Here is a 22518-nt window from a genome sequence, read left to right on the forward strand (position 1 = left end):
CTTTCTGGAAAGAGTCCCCTTGCTGATGGAAACATACTAGGTGGATGAGCTCATGCTAAATACAGTTCCTCTCAAGGGAGGCTGGACGAAAACAAGAGATCTGAGACACTTTCTTGAAAATAAATCAGCAGCTTTGAAGATGATCTTCAGGAGAATAGCAGATGACGGGGAAGTCTGCATGTCAGGAATGAAACTGTGTGTAGGAACAGAACTTTCCGGAGATATGAATCCAAGCAAGAGGACAGACTAATTTAAAAAAATCCAGCAGTATTATCTGCATCTCTGATTCTAGATCAAATCCAGCTTCTGTGACATTTGTCCTTGAGAAATGGAGCAACAGAGCAGCAGAAAACATGTGGGCTGTTTACATAACGACGCCTATGCCCTCCCTGTGGGTCCTCATCACTGGGTGACACGTAAAGCCAGGCTGAGCCGCCCAAGAAGGTAAATGTGTCTTGGAGATGTGGACAGGACCCTAGAAACAGTGCTTTTCTGAAACATTAACTGATTTGATTGTGTCAATCCTCAACTCCATAGTCGTCAGTGGTCCCCACTTACCTATTAAATGGAATCCAGATTTCATGCTTTTGAATTGTGACCTGGGCAAAATCATGAGAGGCGACTGGGCAGAATGGCCTTTGGTGTCAGTCCCAGCTGAGTTGAATCTGCCGACCTCCAGTCTGTTACCAGAACTTTCTGAACCCATTTCTGCACCGAAGGCACCTTCCTTGCCAGGCTGATGCGTAAGCGAGATGTGGAATGGGGTGCACTTCGCGCAGTATCTGGAATTCAGTATGTGATCCATACACGACATCGTCATTACTATGAGGTCTCCTTGGCACTAATAACAGCAAGGCTCGTCCAGCCTGCCTTTCTCTCCCCGTGGTTTGCCCACACGCTCAGCTTGTGCCCAGGGAAATACTCACTATTCCATCTGCATCCGCGCTCTTGCTCACGCTGTTCCTACTTACTTCTTCTCCGCCCTTCCTTCCAGGCTCATTCCAGAACTCCCTTCCACATGCAGCCTTTGAGGGGAGTGTCCATGTCAGCTTGACCTTGTTTTTTGCAGTGTGCACGAAAACCTGGAAATACAGGAGGTGCTCAGAAGATGTTGAATGAATGAATGAGACCTTATCCCAGGGTCCACCTGAAAGACCCTGATGGGAATTGTTGGGGGAATGGGTGAGGGAGGGTTTGAGGGTCCTACGGGCCCCACAGTCTAATTTCTCTGCTGCCAAAGGACCTGAGGGAAAGATAACTCTCCTTGGGGCCCTGCATGTGCCAAGAGCTCTCCTCTTCTCCTCTCACATCCCTGGATGTGCTCCCCTCCCACCCCCCACCCCCCCAGAGCCTACACCAGCTCCCATGCTCTTAGCTGGCAGCTCTCTCCAGCCTTGAAAACCTGATAGACGTTCTGGTCATCCCGCCGCTCAGTCTGATGCTTTGAGGTCTGCTGGGCACACGCAAGCCGGCTGGCCCTGGATGGTACCTTTGTGGGAAGTGGGTGGATAAACAAGCCCCCTTCCCCCCGAGCCAGGGTGCAGGGCCTGGCATGGAGGATGTGGCCTGGCAATGGGCCCCCATTACCTACCCCCTCAGCTGGAAGCCCCTCTGTACGGAGGGCCCAAGAGCACGTGTGCGTGCACACACCGACACGCTCTCTTTTTTGTTGATGAGCTAATGTAACAGAGGTGTTTTTGGAAATCACATCTTCTGGGGGCTCTGCACAGGTTTTGCGACCAAATATGTTAAACAAAAAATGGAGCTCGTTATAGATTCTCTTCCTTGGTCTTTCTCAACTAGAGAGCACTGGCATAGCCAAGTACACACATACCCCCGAGACCACCACTAGCCCAGCCAAATGGCTTGGCACGCGTGTGAATGGAAGACATTCTGTTTTCAGAACCTTCCTCTCTGAGATGTTTTTGTTGTAGTTGTCCTCCTTGGGGGCACGGAGGGCCAGGAGGATCTGGGTGGACACAATTCATACCCCCTTTTGCCATTAAGCTCTGTGTCTCTTGTGATCAGGCATGGCTCTTTTCTGGACGGACAATCCTGTAACTATACGAGAAGTCTTTTCTTCTTATACCTTTGGCTCCTAAATGCATTGTGATCAACAATACATATTCACAAGAGAATGTGTAAGACCAAGTGTTATCTGGAAATATAGGAAATTTGAGGTGAATTTCAGTGCCGCAGAGGGGCTTAAGCCCCAGGGAGGCTGGGTAAATCTAGGAAGGACAGAGGGGCTGGCTCCTGGAGCCAAGCACCAAAAAAGTTTGACCTTAAGCATTTCAACTCGAAGGCATTAATAAATGTCAGCTTTCTATCGGTATGTTTTAGACTTCAGTGCATTTGCTTTGGCTTAATTTTCAGTCACACTTGGCGAGTCCTATCTTTAATAAATCCTTAACAAAGTTTTCAAAAGTGGTTAGGTTACCAAAGTTCTTTTGTTCCATAAAATTTGCATCAACAATGTCACCTATGAACCCACCGAATGATCCATTGGCTTTGATATACTTCATAATTAGGGTCTGGGCTAAGAGAAGCCATAGAGAATTTAGAAAAGACTAGATGTCAGATGGCGTGCGCCATATTTCTTCAGGGCTCACTTATTTCCACAAAGGCCGTTTCCATCGGATACTGGTTTCGCGGGACAGTGTTAATTCTATGTTTCTCTAACACACTTCCGGTTCATTTCCCTCTGCAAACAGCCACTTACCATTTGGATTGGAGGTATTGTCTGGTCATCAGACCTACTGCCCACAATATGTTTGATGACCGACGAAATGCTGGTTCCCCCCACCCAAGAAAGATAGCAGGCAGCCTTCTGCTCAGAATGAGTCTTTCCTTGGGCATGGAGAGCTCCAAAGTTGTGCTGAGCAAACGGATCGGTGTGGGGGTGAGGCTGCTCACCCCTTACTCAGACACGGGTTCCTCGAAATCGGCTTTTCCTCTAAGCAACTCATGAATGTGTAATTGGTGCAATTTGAGTTAATGGGCCTGTCTCCAGCCTCTTTCTGCAGCAGCAACGAAAACGGGGAGCTTTTCTGTCCAGCAGGGTAGTAAAGTGGGGCACCCTCCACAGACCCCAAAGCCAAGATGTGCCCATCCTTTCCTCCCTGGCACTTCCAGCTCATCGGGCAGGTGACATGAGTTTCCAGGGGCTCAATTCAAACTCCCTGACTTCAAATCCAAACTTTGGAAACAGGAAGAAAGAGAGAACTCTTGGAACACCCCCGCCCCCCGCCGCTCTTTATGGAGGAAATAAACCGCACACATCTGAAGGTGATTAATTGTCTTTATTGGAGGAAAACAAGAAGTCATCAATCTCATTATCATTATGATAGAAATCTTGATATGTGTACATGATTGTCAAGGCAGAGAATCATTTGCTACATAGGCCCATGAACAATTTTGCAGCGCCGCAAACCTATGTGGGTTAAACTTCTTGCAGAGTTTGTTACATGCATGGAATAAATGCACAGTTTCCCTTCTTTGGGACAAATGTGTTTTTATGGGAAAACTGAACCAATCACAAGCCTCGTAATAATAGATGCGGGGACATTCCTGGATTCGCCAGTTGTAAGCTTTTGGAAAACATGCTCGCTCGCTGGTGGGAGGGCTCAGAGAAGTGACTAAGGCCAATTAAGAAATTGTTCCAAATTTTATCCTGGACAGAACATGCCTTTTATGTCATCCAACCTGAAAAGTGGCACTAAGCTAAATGTTCTCTGAAACGTGCTGCCCATCTTTGCAAACAAAGATGTTCCGCAGCCTCTCTGCTGTCATTGGATGGCTCGTCATACACTCTGACGCTGGGGCCCCGGAGGGAGGGTGGCAGGCTTCTGTGTGTATGACCGATGGCCAAGGGAACAATGCTCCTGTTCCTTCTTTCTCCCTCTGGAGAGCCCGGCAGCCAGCCCTGCTCCAGGCCCTGCCCCAGAAATGCAGGGCTGGCACGAGGGCCTGGCAATCTCCATCTGTCCAGATGAAGGTTTTCCTTTGAGGACTAATTTATTTTGTGTTTGGGGCTTTGGAGTCCCTGGTGATGACTTCTCTCTGACTGAAGCCTCAAACACTCCTCTCATTTTCTTTTTTTTCCTGACCATAAGAAAATAAAATCACCTCTAAGTAAAATAGTTCAGTAAATAATCAGAAGACAAAATCACCATATGAGAAGTTCCCTGGGGACCAAAAGGTTAAAAATAGATATGGCAAATGCAGAAGCAGCGTTAGTACACAGGGTGAATGCAACAGTTTGTCCCTTTGGTGTAGAGAGAGACAGACACCGAGAAGCCATTCCACACTTCGCTTTTGTCCACAAAACCAGACCTGGCAGCCACATGCTGCGGGCTTGGCTGCCAAATGCACAGCCTTTGGGTTTGCAGAAGCGGAGCCCCCCAGAGCTACAAGGCCGAGACGCTCCAGTCACAGGTGGCAGGGAAGGCGGGGAAGGGCTGCTGCTCCTCCCAGTCTGATGGTCTGACTCCGAGTGGAGCAGGAGGCGGGCCGGGCCTTGGCCAGCATGCGGGCCGGCTTCACAGTGGGGCTGGGCTCCCGGGCCCGCGGCCAGGCTGCAGACCGTGGTGCACTGGGACCACAAGTGGGGTGCGGGCGGCGGAAGGGGGCGTGCGCTTCTGTCTTCCTTTCCCCTCCCTGCCTGCTGTCCGCGGTGAGTGCTTTGGAGCCAGCTCACCGGCAGACGGGGTCTCTTGGTGTCTTCAGGAAATAAGTCCCGCTCTGAGGACTCTGTCCAGTTCACCTTTTCTAGCTCAACACTTTTAACTCTTAGAACCAAAGGGCTGGAACGCTGGTTTGCAAATGTCAGGTACACTTGCAGCCCCAACTGAGGACCAGGTGTCCCCCCAAAAGAGTGGTGGGTTACATACAGGTATACACATTTTTTTTTTGAAACAAACTGAACAGTGTTTGGTCTGGAATGTGTTTAAGGAAAAGGCAAACTCTTCTGCCGAGTGTGGGTAGACAGAACCGGAGGAGTACTGTTTGAGAAGGACATGCAAAGGTTTCGTGCATTGGTTGAAACAGAGGACCTTCATTTCATTGGCCAGAAGTGAGTGTGTGACCCTGGGAAAGAGTACATCTTGTTTCTGTCTGTGAAATTGGAGGAGCTGCCCTTTGCCGGCCCTGGCTTTTCCTTCACATATCCAAAGGAAACCCTGCGAGTCACGTGGGGTAGGGAGGGTTGCATTAACCCTGGCTCTCTGTCTTCAGCCCTGGAGCCGTTGTCCCTGTGCGGCTTCCCCAGGGCGAAGAGGCACCACTGGTGGAGACTCTCGCTGGGCCACAGAGCCTTCAAATACTGAGTTATCTCCCCTGCATCTGGTCTCTTCTGTTTAAAATTGCTCATAAAATGTCACATCCCATGGGTTAATCAGATGAAGTTGTCACTCCTCAAGAGAGGGTCAACCCCCTTTCAGGAGGGGTCCCTGGTGTTTTTGACCCTCACACTAAAGGGGAGTTCCTCTCTCCTACCCACAACCCATCCAGGATATGCTGGACACCATGGTAGATAAACGAACAGGAGGAGGTCCGTGCTGGGCAGGTAAACTGAGTCTGGGGGTTCTATGCCCAATCCCTGTCATCAGACAGCCTTTGCTTCCTAAGCACCACAGCCCTGGTTGTTTAGCCAAAGCCATCTCGCATTGGACCACGCTGGCCTGCTGAGCTTCCTGAACGTCACGCTAACCGCTAGCTGGAGAGCGGGACCCTCTCCAAGGCCACAAGCTCCCGTGCAGGGCGGTGAAGCTGCTCCCTGCTCCTGAGGTGGGATTTCAGAGGTGACCAGAATCGTTGCCATAGTCAAGAATACTAAGCCCTGCATTTTTTTTTTTGCATGCTTTCTGCATAGCTCTTTACAAAGGAGACATGAAGGGGGACATTATCCTTGCTGCTCTCTTACGGGGTTGGAGGCAGCGGGAGATGGGGAGACCTGCCCACTGCAACGGCCATGCGCTGCCTGGAGCTGTGATCAACCTATCAGGGCATCTTCTCCGTTTCTCAAGGGTTCTCCATGGTCCGGTGTGCTTCCCATTGGCACTCCCTGCCCCTCTCGGCTCCAGTGGCCTTTACCCTATCCTAACCCAATACCCCAGGCTCTGGTGTGCTCGTGAGGGACAGCCGTGAGCAGTCCAGACTCCAGGGCACCCTGGCTAAGAGCGGTCAGCTGCTGGTCGGTGGGGGGCCCGCATGTGGGCGCACACTCACTGCTTATCTCAGACCCGCGCTAGCTTTGCCTACTCCCTCACAGAGGAGGTGAAAGCGGGACATGAGGGAGGGACGACGGGTAGGCAGCTTAAGGAGAGACCGTTCGAGGACACGATTTCAACATGTCCTATTCAAGTAGAAAAAATTATCCACTTGCTCCAAGAAGCTTAGGAGACTAACGGGGAGCTTGGGGTTGAAAGGAAGCCCACAATGGGGCCAGTGGCCATCCCTGAGCCTCGGCCACACACTGGCTTCCACAGGGAGTGGAAGCCCGGGGCACGTAGGAGATGCTCGGCTCCTACGGGTGGGATCTGACATTGGCGAGGGGCCTGGGACTCAGCTGCAGGTCTTAACAAAAGGCACATTCTGGGTTCTCTTGCCGAATGATGTGATAATAAAGCATGAATAATACCAAATGTGGTTGAAAGAGAACCTTTCTCCTTCTGCCGCAGAGGCTCTCTCAAAGAGCAGAAGTTCTTCCATATGGTATTTTTTTCTCCTCTTCCTAAAACAATAGGAAATGACTGAAGTCTGGTGGCATTGAAACAGTCTTGATTTGCCTGATGTCAAGTTCAACAGAGTTTACTTTTGGGGCTGAAAGCAGTCACTGTCTCCTCGCACTATGTTGTAGAGACCTGAAGTGTTACAGGCCAAGCATGGCCAGGGGCTGGCCCAGACCACAGAGGGGACACCTGCAACAGGCCTCAACTTTCACCTCCTATGACTTGTCAGGTCAGACACACTTTCAAACTAATAGAATAGAACACGCACCCCGTATGTCAGCTCTAGGAAATAATTTAATCACCCATCGGTGAATGTGGCTTCAAAAGTTGCTCTTCAAACACAACTGACGGCATCGAGCACACAGGCCAAAGGGCTGCTAACTACTCAGGCACACGTTACAGGGACCACATCCAGGCAGATGATCACCCCCTGTAACATCTAATTACTTGTTTTCTGATACTGTGGCAATATGAATGCTCCGTTACGCCTGTTAGTAAGCAACACCCCAATAAAGCTCCTGGAGAGCCACCTCCATTTTCTCAGATACTCTTTCTAATCTTCATGCCATTTTCTTCTGCCAGTAAAGTTGTTGGGCCATAAGGCAGACCCACAGGGACACGTGGCAGGCTTGAGGCTGATGGTGCGAAACGCAGACTCATAGTATCGCATGGACAGGAGGGTCGAGGGACGCATGCCTCTGCAAGAGGGTGTCCTGGAAGCCCCCTCGAGAAGGGTTTGCCCTGGGTTTCACACCGCGCTCTGTCCTGCACACCTATGCACCACACGGACCGACAACGTGGCCAGCTTGCCAGGGACATCGCCAGGTTTAGCAATGAAAGTCCTACATCCCAAGAAAGTCTTCAGTCCCAGGCAACCTGGGCCCTTTGGTGACCCCACCATCACAGGTCTTTGGTTTTTCAGATTGCCCTGGTCAGAAGGAGGGCTTCCAGTGCCGGCTGGGCCTGGCGGAGGCCGTCTCTGGCCATCACTGTGGTGGCCAGTGTCCCACTTGCTCAGTAGGCCACCTCTCCTTACCACCCCCCACATAAATGGACTCTTTTCCAAGGCCACTTCCCTCTCCTCGCCTGGATAACATTCATAGAAGGACCGGGTAAAAATCTGCAGAAACGACTTATGTCACTTGGAGGCCATTTTAAGTGTAAGATTAGAAATGCATTTTTAAAAAACAGAGAGATTAACTTGAAAACTGCATAGCTGAGAGCGGAGCTTTCTGTGTTACCCTCGTGAGAAATGGGAGCCGAGCGGGGAGTTCCCTTTGGACGAAATGGTGTCTGGTTCCTTGTGGAAGGGAGGCTCTTACGTCTTTGCTGGGCATCTCCTTCATAGCACGCGGAGCCTCTGAAGTTTAGCCTTAGTCTCCGGGGGGAGCAGGCTTCTTTATTTCCGACCACGGACAGTGAAGGCCCCTCGGGTCTCTGGTTGGTCAGAGGCGTGCTGGGAGTGGGGGGGTGCTGGAAAAGATTTTCTGCAGATTCCTTCCCAAGGCGGCCCTGGAGAAAAGACAGCCACGAGAACTGCGGAGTTGTTTTCTTGAGAGCTGCCCTCCAGGGAAGGGGAGAGAAGGAGGAGAAATAGAAGTAAAGTGCACTCTTCGCCTTGGAGACAGATTCTCGATCCTCTTATTAGAATTTTTAAAAATACCTTTACATTCCCCTTGGTGGGAAAAAAAAACAACAACCATCTCTTAAAGGTTAACATAAAACTCTACTACTGACAAGCAAAAGATACAGGTCACGGGACTAAGAAGTATCGATCAGAAGGGCATATTTCGTAAAAGGTAAAAAATAAAACCCTAATGCACAATATTTACCAATACTTTAAATAATCCAGTTGAAACCTTTTTTGTCATTAATGAAAAAAATACAACATAGACGTTACCCATACCGAGAAGAGCGGAAATGACAGGGCTTGGGGGAGAGGACGCGGGAGGTCCGTTCCGTCAGAGCTTTTGCAAGATTCGTATGTACAGCACCAGATCCTATTACGTCAGCTCCCTTGAGTCAGTACAGTTTGTGAGAAATGAACACTTCAGAATTGCGGTATAAAATATGGCCATAAAAAACTTCTGTCTTCCAGTCCTGCGCAGGAAGGCGCACCATGCAAGGTGGGATCGCTCTGGAGCGGCTGGCGGCACGGGGGCCCCGCCCCTGGCCCCGCCCCTGGCCCCGCCCCTGGGCCAGCCTCCAAAGCCAGTCACTTGCTTCCAGAGTGCACTGTGGTCACAGTGGTGGGCCTTGGTCTCCGCTCTGCCCCCACTCCAGAGACCCCCGATGAAGAAGAAACGAGACTACAGAGCGTGGAGGGTGCCAGACCTGCAGGGGGACAGTGGACATGGGGGTCAAAGCTCCAGAAGAAAATACTCGCTCCCCTTTCCCACAGCAGGGTTTGGGGGGGAGCAAACTTTTACACACTTGACTCTAAATTTTTACCTACCTGTAGGAAAATATTTGCAATGTGTCCTTAAAATGCTTTCTTCTTAGGCCCAACTCTTCCCTCCCATTCTCATCGTGATCAGAACTGCTCTGTAGCTGGAGGTGACGAGGTTCTGCACTGTCGCAGGATCGGTGCTGCTAACTGAGCACTTACTATGTACTAAGCTTCAGGCTAGGTGTTGACTACACGCTGTCATTATAAGAAATGCTGTCACCACCGCTCCATGAGTAGAGACTTGAAGAATGAAGAAAGAATATGATCCCCCTTCTGCCCCGTTTGGTGTATGGTCTCTACTCCTGGCTAAGAGGCGTCTGTGACACAGAGCGACTGCCATGGGAAATCACCTTTCACTCCTATTTCAGCAGCCCTGGCCTAGAAAAATGCCCCACAGTCTGCACCACCATGCTCCCCAGGCGCATGTGTTGGCATCAGACAGTCCTGATGTGGGATGACTCCCCTGCGGCTCAGTTCCAATAGTGCATTTGCCCGTGACCTCTGTAGGTTCCGACAGAGGGAGATCCATTATATGTGGGTCTGCCGCGGCGTGCGGTTGGGTCAGGGGGTGCTCACGGAGATTTCTGGGGAAAATTTAAGGGCTCACGTTCCCAGATGAGATGCGAAGACTATTTAGAGAGGGAGGGAACCCTTTTCTGAGGGTAATGGGGTGAAAGGTGACGCCCAGCGTGAGACCAAATGGAAGGGCCCCATGATCAAGGAGACGAGGGCCACAGTGGGCACTATCAACGCAACTGCTCTGAAGTGGACAGGAGCCACTGGGATGGCCCTAATATGGGATTAAGATAAATACACCAGAGGGTGGTGGGGAATGGGAGAGAGAGATAGGCGAGTGTAAGCAGGCCCTCAGTGATGTAACAGTCCACGCAAAGATGAGGGACCGTGCCGTATCCTTACTCTTACTGGACTGCAGAGCCAATGCAGTCACATACTTCTGCTCCAATTACCATCATCCTCAGCAAAGAGCAGATATTAAAAGCCAACGAGATCAGGCTGTCATGAGTCTCTGCCATCCCTTCTTCAACCCCTAAGAATGACGCACGAGGGCCAGCGAACCTCAGGGGAAGGAGCCCGATCCAAAAGTGTCAGGGCTTTTGTCCAGACAGACATGGCCGTGCGGGACTCGAGCCGAGGAGCTCTCATCTCAAAATGGAAATAACAATATCCACTGTGGTGTGAATATCCAATAATGAAACACTCAGAAAAATATTCTTTCAAATCAAATAAGGTCTCCGGGGTATTGGGGACATCAATGAGACGAGGTATCAAACACCGGGTGCCCGCAGATGCCAGTTCCCGCCTCCCCACCCCAGATGTGTCTGAAATGGCAGGTGGAAAGTTCTATTCTTGCCACATACGCACAATCTTTTTGACTGGCCAAGCTGAGGCTGCTGGAAACGCTTGCATTCGAACTGTCCAGGCTGCTGCCAAGATGGAGTTTCCTCATATGCCTCACGACGGCCGTGGCATTAAATGCTTGCTGAAATTTAAGAAAGGGAAAAAGCAGACAAAATAGTCCGGCTAATCAGAAAAGATTCAGACTGCGTCCGGTCGTTCATCCTGTTACCCCGAGCATTTCAGAGGTCTTAAAACGCTCTCACAATACTTTAGAAAGGAAGCTCCTCTTGCCCCATCTTCCAAAAACGACTCAAATTTATTGCACCCCTCCCCCCCCATGGAGATGTATTTTGGAGATTTAAACAAATACTCTTCTTCTGATGTAGAGAACATCTAGAATGAATGTAAACCAAGTCTTTCCATAATTTTAGAGAAATGACTTTTAGAATCAAAGGCATATTATAATAAGACAGTATCTTAAACAGTACTTCATGATGAAGTTTTAAGGTAGTTTTTTATTTTCCTGTTACTGGCGCTTGTGTCCTAACAGTGTTTCCTCAGAATAAAGTAGGTCAGGGGAGCTCATTTTGTTTCTGTACAGTCCCTCGGGGCAGAACAGCCAGCTCTTAATTTATGCACGCTGATGAGAAGCTAGGGTTTAGGCGTTCCTAAATAGGGTTTCCCTGGGTTTCCCCTCTCGCTTTCACATCACTTTAATAGAAGTCCACTATTGAAAACTGAAAGTTCCAGCAACGGAAAGGCAGACAACAGGAATTGTGTTCTTAAGAAACAACAACTAAGTAAGAATCAGCACTATTGCTGGGGAAATATTAAACAACATACTTTATCCCTCCCACACCATGACACCCCCTTTGAGTCTTAATCCTCATTGGTTAAAATTAGCAAGATCTTTCTGGGTGAGGTTCTGGGGATTTTCATCCAACTCGGGTGACGGTAAGCTTTAGAAGGAATAAATGCTCCAACCACAGGGCAAGTTTCGCGGGAGTGGTTCGACTCACTGGGAATTGAATAAAGCATGAGACTTACTCTCCATTTGCTTTTTGCGAAGTTCTTCCGGATCTGGGCACTGACAGACTCGTGGATGTTTTTGTTGAGGGCTGTGTCACCAGCGATCCTGAAACAGAGGTAAGGATGCTTCCTTAAAACAGTTTCTTGGGCGGGGGGTGTTGTCACACTGGGTCCCACGCCGCTTTCGCAGGAAAGCCCCAACCCTGCGCCGTCCTGAGGTTCCGAGAGGGTGGCTTGTCGCCGCCCTTCCAGGCTGCGTGGATCTTGTCTGAACGCACACAATCTGTCACCACCACGCTCAAAGTCCTGCCCGCCTTCTAGACTCTGAACCCTCCCAGGGATTCGTGGACCTCTCTGCCGGGTTCCCACTCCGTCTCTTTTGACCGCGGTTCCTACAATATGAGAAGCCACAAGGCAACATGAATCCAGTGTCCCCTCCTTCTCCCTCCGTGTGCCTCTCCACCAGCTCTCTTCTTGTAGCGCTTCCCCTCGCAGGTCCTGATGTGTTTCCTGCCTGGTGTGACCACCAAGTCCCTACCCAGGGCCATCTTCCCAGCTTCTTCCTGCCCGAGGCTCCTTCTTTGTGCCCTCTCCAGACCCACTGTTCCGTGGACCTGCTCACACCCGGGGCCCAGAGCCTCCTTCTGGCTCCACTCCAGCAGACTGAAGCTTGGCCACGTTCCTCCTCTACACTCAGTGAGAGGGCGCCCAGCCTCAGCTCACCCCTGCTTGGCAAATCTTCTTCCCTTTCATGTCCTGGAAAAGTTCTCAGAATGGCCAGGACCAGATCCACTCTGCACTCAGCTGGGTCCCTGATATCACCAAGCATTAGTTGTTGCTTGTTCTATAGCCTTCTATTAGCAGAGAAGAAGGCCGCTTTGCTCTTCACCTCTGTCCTTAGAAACTACTTAGGAATTACCCCCCTCACCCTATTCCTTCCTCTGTCTGCTTTACCACATCTCCTTCCCTCCCATCCTCCTCCCTCCTCTCTTACCTCACAATCTCCAGTCTCACTGGTCACCTAGAGGTCACTCGCTTCTTCTCCCACACATCCCCATCAACCTCAGCACCATCCCTCCACTACAACTAAGCACCTGGCCTTCCCCCCAGTTTCAGAGGAAGCTGTGTTTTGCTCTCATTCTTTTCTGCATTTCGAACCTTCCATATTTTCCCTTTCATTTAACAACTATTAAATTCTAGCTTGGTATCTGATACCTATGAAATAATTTTCTGCATCTTGGAAGTTAAGGGACAGATAGATGCCAGGAACACTGAAAGTCCTTTCTTCCTGGAAGGTGACCGGTTAGTGAGGAAACTTGTCATTTCCCGGACTCTGATGGTTCTGGACCCAAAACAGCCTGGATGCCACACCCTATGATATCCAACCATTTGGGGACATGAAGGGAACAAGCTCAGGCCTTATTCAGTCAAGAAATCATCCCCGAGTAAAAAATATGCCCCCACCCACCCAGCCTTTCACTTGAGAACTGAAAACATGGCTGCAGAACTGGACCTTTAGTCTGTGCCAGGCTGGGCCTAAGTTTGGAATGCAGTCTGGTATTCCCCGCTAAGAGCAACCCTCGCCCCTCCCAGCAGAGACTCTGTCTTTTTCCCAGCAGGGCCGGAAAGACTTAGACATGAGGATGCTCAGAAACGAACTCAAGGGAACCAGGCTTCCATTTCCAACAGCTGCCAGTGGCCCCCTTTCCCCAGACACGAACCAATGAAATAGAATAGCGGGCAAATCCATCCGAAACAAGAGGAACAAGGTTAGGGGACTGCAAACATCTTTGTTAAGCTTTTCCTTCTAGATAGTTCATGCGAGTGTTTCCTCCTGCACCATTTTTAAAAGCTACATCCTCGGGATGCCTGGGTGGCTCAGTGAGTTAAGCATCTGCCTTTGGCTCAGGTCATGATCTCAGGGTCCTGGGATCAAGCCCCGAGTTGGGCTCCCCGCTCAGTGGGGGCCCTCCCCTCGGCTCCTCCCCACCCCACTCGTGTTCTCGCTCTCTCAAATACATAAATAAAATCTTAAAAAAAAAAAAAAAAGCTACGTCCTCAGAAAAGAAGGCCAATTCCAACTCATCAGTGGCCAGCACTTTCTTGGAAACAAGCAGGCAGAAGTGGTCGGAGTATGGGGTGCCTCAGGCTGAGTACCGCCGCAGGGCAGAGCCGTGCTCCAAACCAAACAGACCAGCGAGGGGGTCAGGGAGACTCCCTTCTCTGTGGGTTAGCATGGGCTGAGATGTAAGGAAATGCAAACTTCCCATTATTTTAGGAATGTTCCGTGCTCGCTTTCCCTGGTCCTGGGGTGTGCTGCCGCTGAGTAAGACCCAGGAGGGCAGACGTGGCCCAGAGGCTCCCACGAGGCCCCCTGCTTAGGGAGGCTGGCCCAGGACAGCACACAGTCTTTCTCAAATGGGCCCCATCACGGAAATGCATGTTGTGGATCACGAGCCAGGGAGTTTCCAACGACAATGTACGACGCTTTCCGTGTCCAGCGCTATCGGCTTCAGCATTATTCATCAGCGACACTGGAGGCATGGAATGTTAGGACTGGAAGGGACTCTGCTTGTACCTCGATGGTGCTAGGAATTGAACAGTGCCTCCGACCTGGGGAATTTCCTTATAAATTTGTATACACACACACATATAAAGCTATGGACACCCGCATAACATTCATGTCTCTTTTGTATTCCACTTTTTTTTTTAACAGTTTATTTATTTTTAAGTAAACTCTACACCCAACAGGGGCTTGAACCCCAAGATCAAGAGTTGCATGTTCTGCCCACTGAGCCAGCCAGGAGCCCCACTTTGCTTTCCAGTTTTAACCCCATGCTAACAATGCAGATGGCATTCACATAAATCACCATTTGAGAGGTCTGGCTGTCCCTCTCCACACACAAATCATCAAACTCATCTCTCCCTGCCTTCTGGTAGTCTGCTGTACCTCCACAGCTCTGATTTCTCATTTTTCTAGCCACTTGCTCAAGACAGGCTTGGTGATGCCTGTGTGTACCCCCAGACAGGGGTTTCCCAGGCTCCTGGGCTGCTTCCTGATTCCTATGGTCATCCATAGCTTGGTGGCTGGGGCCCAGAAGAGGCGAGGGGTCTCAATGATCACTGAGGAGAAAGCTGCTGGTGCCACCCTGGCCTGGCCGACACACGATGTCCCCCCTCCCCCAAGGTGGGAACACTGCCAAGTGTCACCTGGGGCATGGATGCCCAGGAATCATCATTTTGCTAAATGTGTTGATGTAACCAGACAGAGGTCCAGAACAACCTGAACCAGACAAATGAACCCCATCAAGGTGCTTCCCTGTAAGGAGTAATGGGCTCCCATCTGGCAGTCTGCTGGTCCCTCCTCGTTGGCCAGTAACCAGCAGGCTGGTGCCTTCTTACCATCCAGCACCACAAAAAGGCAAAGCCTCAAGTGAGAGAGGTGCAGGAAACATCTAGCAATATGGGCTGACTGCCCTTGACACGGACAACTTTGAAGGTGGAGACCTGTCCTGTCCAAAGTGGTCTGTTTTGAGGCCGAGGGAAGATTCTGTGCCTGCCAGAGGCCCTCCTGGCTCCAGGGAGCCTTGATTAAGTTGGAAGGGCAAGTACAGAATAAGAGATCATGTTCTCGGCATAGAATTGACGTGCCAAGAGCACAGCTTCCAGAACGGTGGTGTGGATAAAGCCGTGCTTCCCTGGAATCATGACTCCACTTTCTGCCAGCTCTGTTGAATCTGTGCTCTTTGCCCGGGGAACTTTTATATAAAAGAAAGAAGGATATCCAAAATGCAGGCAGTGGGGCATTTCAGTGATGTTTGAGTCAAATACGTTCATTTTTACCATCTTCTAATGTTTGACTTCCTGGGACTTTGGAAGAGCACGATGGAAATGATAAAGCACTGGCAAAAACCCAGCTCTGAAGTAAAGAGGCGTCAATCTGTGTACCTCACAAGCTACTGCATCCTAAGGTGACCCAGGCCAATGGCCCTGAAGTCTCTGTCTTCAGCCCAACCTCTCTCCTGGGCTCCAGACTCACTCCGGCCCCTTCCTCCTGTTCCACACACAAGCTGCTGCTCCTCCCAGTGGGGCATCTCACCGGCCCAGTCCCTTCAACTGCAACCCGGCAATAACTTCAGGGCTCTCTGCCCCACCAGTGCCCTGCCCCAGGCTGTGGCTCCCCTGTCCCTGGTGTGTCCCTCGTGCTGTCTGTCTGATCCCTCCCTTTGGCTCTGGGCAGGCCCCCTGCCCCCTTCTCTGGGTCAGCCTCCGCTCCACATCCAGTCTGCATCTCCCTGCCAGTCTCCCTTGGCCCAGTGCCAGCAATCCATCCCCATCCTACAGCTGGTAGAGCTTTCTGAAATGCAAATCTGATCACCGGCTTAAAACCTGTCAGGGGCCCCCACTGCCCAAAGGGAAGTACAAATTGCTTAGTATGATGATAGGTTAATAGCAACTCATACAGATGGGAGATGTATTAGGTACCAGGTCCTCTTCTTCTTATTTGTATGTAATGTCTCATTCAATCCCTGGAAAAGCCCTATAGGATAAGTACTGCCGTTATTTATGATCTCAGTTTGATATAGGGGCAGGGCAGGCCCCAGGGCTCAGGAGCTTGCCCACACAGTAACGAAGGGTGAATGGGACCAAAGCCTATGCTACCCCAGAGGCGACCCCTGAGCTCGCACCAGAACCCTGCTGGCCGTGCCTTCCTTTCTGGTCCCTTCCTGCCTCGCTCTTTTGTCCACTCCCCCTCCAGCAATACCGAGTGCTGTGGCTCCAGGACAGAGACACAGTTTAGGCTCTGATCATGGCCCGGGCCACTCGCCCCGCCTGGAGCTCCTCTGCCAGGCCCCTCAGTAAAACTGACCTTCTCCTTCTTTGGTTTTTCAAAAATGTCTGGTGGAGCAGAGGCTAGGTTGCTGCTGGCATCCTGCCTGTCTCCCACAGAGCAAGGCTGGATGAGTGACAAGTCCTAGAAAGGAAATTGCTTCCCTTCTTCAGAGGTCACTTTCCTCCTCTGTCAGATCATCCCCCAAAGTCTCATACTTTCAGTCTCACACAAGATAAATACGTGCTGGGATGTAACGTACAACAGGAGGCCATGGTCAACACTGCTCTAGCGTATATTTGAAAGTTGCTGAAGAGTAAATCCTAAAAGGTCTCATCCCAAGGAAACGACTGTTTCCGGTCCCTACATAAGGGGGTGGATGTTGATTACACTTCCTGCGGGAATCACTTTGCAACATACACATAGGTGACGTCATGATGCTCTACACTTACGCTTAAACCGTGTAGGTCAGCTCTACCTCAATACAGCTGGAAGAAGACGAAGTCTCATACAGCTTTGGAGGACGATTGCTGGTAAAGTAAGTAACGTTTTACTAACCTCATTGTCACACACTTTCATCTATTGTCCAATGTAACTTGTTACAAAATAAAACATCATTTATTTTAAACTCTTTAAAAATACACACGCCCAAATCTGCCTCCTTATTCAGACGCATCTTTCCCTCCCCTTCAGCCATTCCTGTCTTCCTTTTCCTTCTCCTCACAGGGTGGGGCTGAAGAGCATTTATTTTGGAATCTGTTCTGGCTGGAAATAATTGTGGCTTCACCATTATTTGCGCAACCTTGGCTCAGGCTACGTTACTTTATCTTTCTAAACCGATTTTCTTATTTCTGAAATGGAGACAAAACCTACCTCACAGGGTTGTGATACAGAAAAGCGTGAAATGATATTTTAACGCAATTAGAACAGTACCTGAAACAACTGGTGCTCAGTAATTGACAAATGTGGTCGTAGATTAAGATACAGATCTTCCTCGACTCACAATGCGGTCATGTCCCAATGAACCCATCGGAAGTGGAAACTATCATACGTTGAACGTGCATTGAATACACCAAACCTGCCAAACATAGCTTAGCCTCGTCTACCCTAAAAGTGCTCAGAACACTCACTAGCCTACAGTTGGACAAAATCATCTAACACAAAGCTTCTTTAATGACCAAGTGTTGAACACCACATGGAATTTACTGAATACTGCACTAAAGGTGAAGAACAGAGTGGCTTTACGGGGACAGAATGGGTGTCAGCATGTCAGCTGGTGACCACTGTGATCACACGGCTGATGGGCACTGTGGCTGCCAGCGCCCGGCATCACGAGAGATCATCCCTGATGTAGCCAGCCCAAGAAAAGATCAAACCAGACTGAAACTGGGACCTTGGGAGCGTGCGCGCGGACTGGGGGCAGCTGGTGGTTTTAGAAGCACAATTCAAAACTGGAATGTACAGTTGCTACGGAATGGGGACAGCTTTGGTAAATCATAAAGTCAAAAAACTCATGAAGTCGGGGACCGTGTGTCCAATGAAACCAGCTCACGACGCTGCCCTGAGCTGTTACCCTTTGGAAGACTAACCAGCATGTGACAACTCGGCAGGTGGGGGGGGGAACACTGTACAGATGGCAGTGGAACAAACAAGGGGCAGTTTCCTAGAGAGCTTTTTAGGGGAATTTCTCCTGAAGCCAAAGGCTGTTTGTTGCCATCATTCTGCATATTCTACCATTCCTGGTCTTTGTTTCCAAATAGACGCTCCTGGTGGTTTAATGAGAACAGCCTAACGAAGCATTTACTATGTCCCAGACATTGCGCTAAGCCCTTCACAGGCACCATCTCAATGATTTCTCATATCATCTCTGTAAATGAGGGATCCTTGTTCTCATTTTAAAGATAAGAAAATTGGGGGCGCCTGGGAGGCGCAGTCAGTTAAGCGTCTGACTCTTGGTTCCGGCTCAGGTCATGATCTCGGGGTCATGAGATCAAGCCCCACATCAGGCTCCATGCTCAGTGTGGTCTGTTAAAGACTCTCTCTCTGCCCCTCCCCTCCACACTCTCTCTCTAAAATAAATAAATAAATCTTTTAAAGAAATTTAAAAAAATAAAGATAAAATTGAGGCTCAGAGAAGTTAAGTATAAACCCAGAGTAACAGCTAGTGGATCGTGAAACTGGGTTCACACCTAGTAAGCGGTGCAAAAACAAGGTGGCCTCAAGGGCACTGCTGAAAACGTAGTAGAGAAGGTCACAAACTATCAATGAATGCCTCTCGGGGTTGAAGACACATTAACCTGAAAAGCATTTTCTTTCTCTTTTCTTTTCTTTTCTTTTCTTTTCAGTACGCTCCACAGCCAGCCTGGAGCCCAACGCAGGGCTGGAACTCACGACCCTGAGATCAGGACCTGAGCCAAGATTAAGAGTCAGAGGCTTAACTAACTGAGCCACCAGGTGCCCCGAAAAGCATTTTAAAAGGAAAAGAATACATAACATCAATTCACTTAGTTATTGAGCGATAAGCTCAAGGAATACAATTGCAAACTTAATGCCTCCCTGGAGAATTACCTTCAATAAAAATGGCCCTAAAACACTTCCTGTAGAATGAAAAGCCTACAGCTAGCTTTTGCATACTGCACTTGTCATCCGTGCATTCAGGAGACTGTGTCCCCAGGGAAGAGGAGAGTTCAAGTGTTGCCTTGGGGACGGGATGAAAGCCAGTGGTCAGAACGAGATTTCATGGCTCCACAGTTAAGAACTGCTAAGAGGGGCTTTAGTCTGGGAAGACATCACTGCGCTCCTCCTCGTGGGTGACTTTTCTTACCATGGGTGCCGAGCTGCTTGCTCACAAGTGTATCTTTTATTTGGATCTTTCTCCATCAGATTCCGGATGAAGTCTTTTGCTGTTTAAAAAGAAAGCACAAGGGGCGGAATCAGTGTGCAGCTGGAGATGTGACAATTTCATGCCGCAGGGGCTTTGGGAATATGGTGTGGAGCATGAAAAACAGACCAGCCCCCGCCACTGACCCTACGGTACGTTGAACACAAAAGGCAGGCGGGAGCCGGCATTTGGGATAAAGGGAAGCCGAGACTTGGCACTGTGAGAGGGGACAGCGAATGAGTAGGCAGCCACGCCAGGCCTGGGACCCTGCCCGCCCAACTCAAAGTGCTTTCCTTGGGCAGCTGATGACATCTTCGGTTCAGAGATCAAACATCTTTGTCATCATGTACCTCTCACTGAGCTCTCTGCTGCCTTTGGAAGCTGCTTTGTTGATGCTCCCTGTGTGTTAGACATCACTGATTCACCAAAATTCCCTCAGCCTCTGCTAAGGCCACCAGGTCCTGGGCAGGCTCTGTGAAGACGCAGCCCTCGAGGAGCCCCCCCCCCCCCCCCCGCAGCCCACTCAGCCGCCTGAAATGAGCAGGAAATCGAGATGCAACAAGATAAGCTCTGGCAGGGAAGTGCGGAGTGCTAGGAGGCCCAGAGACGGTAGGACCCAGAAGTGGGACCCTGAGAACATGAGGGACTGGGTCACAAACCAGAGGAGGACACCTGTGTGCCAGGCCAGAGACCCGTGGCATCGCAGGGCCTGGCAGCTCTCTGCCCGCAGGACTGGGCTTCTGAAGGGAAGGCTGTGCCCTCCTGAGCTCAGAAAGAAAATATTCCCCATGCCGCTTCTCCCTGCAAGCCTTGGAGAGCTGTACTCAGGTCCCAGGTTCTGGAAGACTGAGAGATAAAACAGGCGCGTCCCGTGAGGAGGAAATAACACAGATAATAAAATGCGGTATTTGAACAGTTCACAGGGACAGGGAGAGCTTTACCTCATTTATTATTTTATTTGATCCTGGAACCACCCTCTGTGGTAGGGAGGGCTACTGTTACCATCCTGACCTTGAGGCTCTAGAGACGCGTCAGTCTACCTGAGCCTTGGTTTTGATCTTTATCCCCGAGGAGGAAATGGTAAATGTCTCTGGGAACATTTCAGTGTGGCACGGTAGCTGAGACGTGGGGCCTGGGTTCAAATCCCAGCCTGGCCACATACTAGCTGTGTGGCTTCCGATAGCACCTTCCAGGGCCTCAGTTTCCTTACCTGTCCAGTGGGGATACTAGTAACACCCATCTGATAGGTTGTCCTGAGGGCCAAGTGAGCTGGCACGTGTGCAGACTTTATGGTGCTCGGCACACAGTAAGCACTTGATAAATGCTAGCTAATACTGTTTCAGTCCTAAATGCCCAGATCGGGGCATGGCTAAGAGTGGTGGAGGCACTGGTCCCATCCCTCAGCGTGGCTCCGGTCAGACGTCCCCAGCCTGCCTTCCACTTGGCAAGTCAAATCCAAGTACGTGGTTCATGGAGTTTCCCTGGGAGCCTCAGGACCACTCTGAAACCCCCAGGCCTGTCAGGGTCAAGTGGTCTAGGTGGAAGGGTCCCACCCTTGGGGAGCCGAGAGACCTACCAGAGTCGGAGATGTCATCCCAGTAGGGGGAGTCGAACTCATATTCTGCCTTGAGGATCTGCTCAAAGAGCTTGGAATCATTTTCATCATAAAAAGGAGGGTAGCCGCAGAGCCTGGAAGACAAGACAGTGCTTATAAGGATCTGCAATGGCCATATATCCACTGTGGTCACGGACATTCTGCCTGGAAGGAAGAGCCGTCTTCACTCCCGTGGAGAAAATGGCACTGTGTGTGTTGCAAATACAACGTGAGCAAAGAAACCACACCTTCTGGGGCAAAGGTGGCACAGAACCAAAGCTGTGATTTGATAAATCGCAGAAAGGTGGTAATCTAAAGCAAACACATATTAAGTCCACCTTTCTTTCCACGTTACTAACCAGAGCCCCGTACACTCCCAAAGCAACCCCTACACCTTCTGTGTGTAAAAGCTCTCAATCTTATTGTCTGTAATATTGTCCCCAACAGTCGATGGGTGGGGAACCAACTTGCTACAAGTTGACCTAAAATACACATTATCAACTGACCATGCCCAAACTGGGTATTTGGAAGGCTACAGTTTGGGCCATTACTATACAATAAATATAAAAGCAGAAATTGGCACAAATCATAATACTATCGCCCCTTTTCCACTGAACCCTTTCAAAATCGAATTTTCGAAGATCATATTGGGATGTTGGTGCACGTGACATGTAGTTCTAGAGATACAGACAGTCAACCGACCAACACAACAGGAGGAGAAATTTTCATTAAATGTCCCCAATACAATTCATTCCATGAGACTCTGGGTTCTCACTTCACTTCTGCTTTCCACTCTGATGTGACCTGTACACTTTGTAGGCGACTGGTGCATGTCTGGACCAAGATTTCCTCATTTGAACGAGAAGGCCACACTAGGAAATTCCTAATATTCTTTCGGGCCTGAAGACACTGTGACTCTGTGACCTCCTCTTTCAATTTGTTTGCTTGGCTAGGAGACCTAGGGAGGGATCTAGTACAGGCTCGAGGCCCACGTAGGGCAGGGCACCGGGAAAGGGTAGGATTTAGGTCATAGGCCTAAGGGATAGGCAGAGCAGAGGTAAGGCTAGATTTTCCAGAAGGCGGGGCACAAAGTTGCATCGTACAGAACCTGGTTCTGGGCCCACGGCAGCCTAGAGGGGGGCCCACAGCAGCCTAGAGGGGGGCCCACGCCGTGGGAGTTCTGCCCCCTCAAAAGAGTTCTGAATTCCCCAGATCATCAAACTTTGTTCCAAACACAGCTCCAGCCTAGAAACCTGTTGAATGAGAACGCAGGAAGGGGAATCCGCAGGCCTGTGAGGGATGAGGTTGTTGGCAAATAAACTGAATAAAGGTTCAAAATGCAAGCTTGGTACCCTCATTCTTCAGCTGCTCCTGCTATGACACACGGTGTCATCGGTCACGCTGCCCAGGAGGAAGGCTAAAGACGTTTTTAAAGGCTGTGAGACATCGCGAGGGCCGATAAGATTCAAAATCATCTCTCCCCACAAGACTGATTTAGGGGCTAAGTGCCTGGAAAATTTCATTTTTTAAAGATTTGCTGCTTTTGGCAAAATGATTAAGAATAAGAGCCGGTGCTTCTGAAAGCACTGAGGGCATATTTTACTGCCCAGGAAACCCTGGAGCTGGGAGATGGATATGTAAATG

At 50.0% G+C, this 22518-nt stretch overlaps 1 protein-coding gene and 1 long non-coding RNA gene across 3 annotated transcripts in view; one reads left to right on the forward strand and one right to left on the reverse strand.

Moving 5' to 3' along the window:
* Positions 1-3283: 3283 nt before the first annotated feature.
* The window catches only part of CAMK1D (calcium/calmodulin dependent protein kinase ID), a 412299-nt gene continuing 393064 nt past the window's right edge, over positions 3284-22518 (reverse strand). The window contains exons 7-11 of the mRNA XM_026478648.4: positions 20857-20969; positions 19224-19302; positions 11587-11674; positions 10564-10681; positions 3284-9065 (exon numbers count right to left, since the gene is read on the reverse strand). Coding sequence (XP_026334433.1) covers positions 8947-9065; positions 10564-10681; positions 11587-11674; positions 19224-19302; positions 20857-20969 — 517 coding nt within the window. The 3' untranslated portion in view covers positions 3284-8946. The remainder of the gene's footprint in view (positions 9066-10563; positions 10682-11586; positions 11675-19223; positions 19303-20856; positions 20970-22518) is intronic.
* On the forward strand, positions 11398-22217 carry LOC130542168 (uncharacterized). Of its 2 annotated transcripts, none has more exons than XR_008956529.1 (2): positions 11398-11685; positions 18745-22217. It is a non-coding gene; the product is annotated as an uncharacterized LOC130542168 (long non-coding RNA). The 2 variants fall into 2 exon arrangements; XR_008956530.1 differs by having other exon boundaries at positions 19283-22217.

This window comes from Ursus arctos, unplaced genomic scaffold (genome assembly GCF_023065955.2).
Source record: "Ursus arctos isolate Adak ecotype North America unplaced genomic scaffold, UrsArc2.0 scaffold_30, whole genome shotgun sequence".
In the NCBI taxonomy this organism is placed as follows: domain Eukaryota; kingdom Metazoa; phylum Chordata; class Mammalia; order Carnivora; family Ursidae; genus Ursus; species Ursus arctos.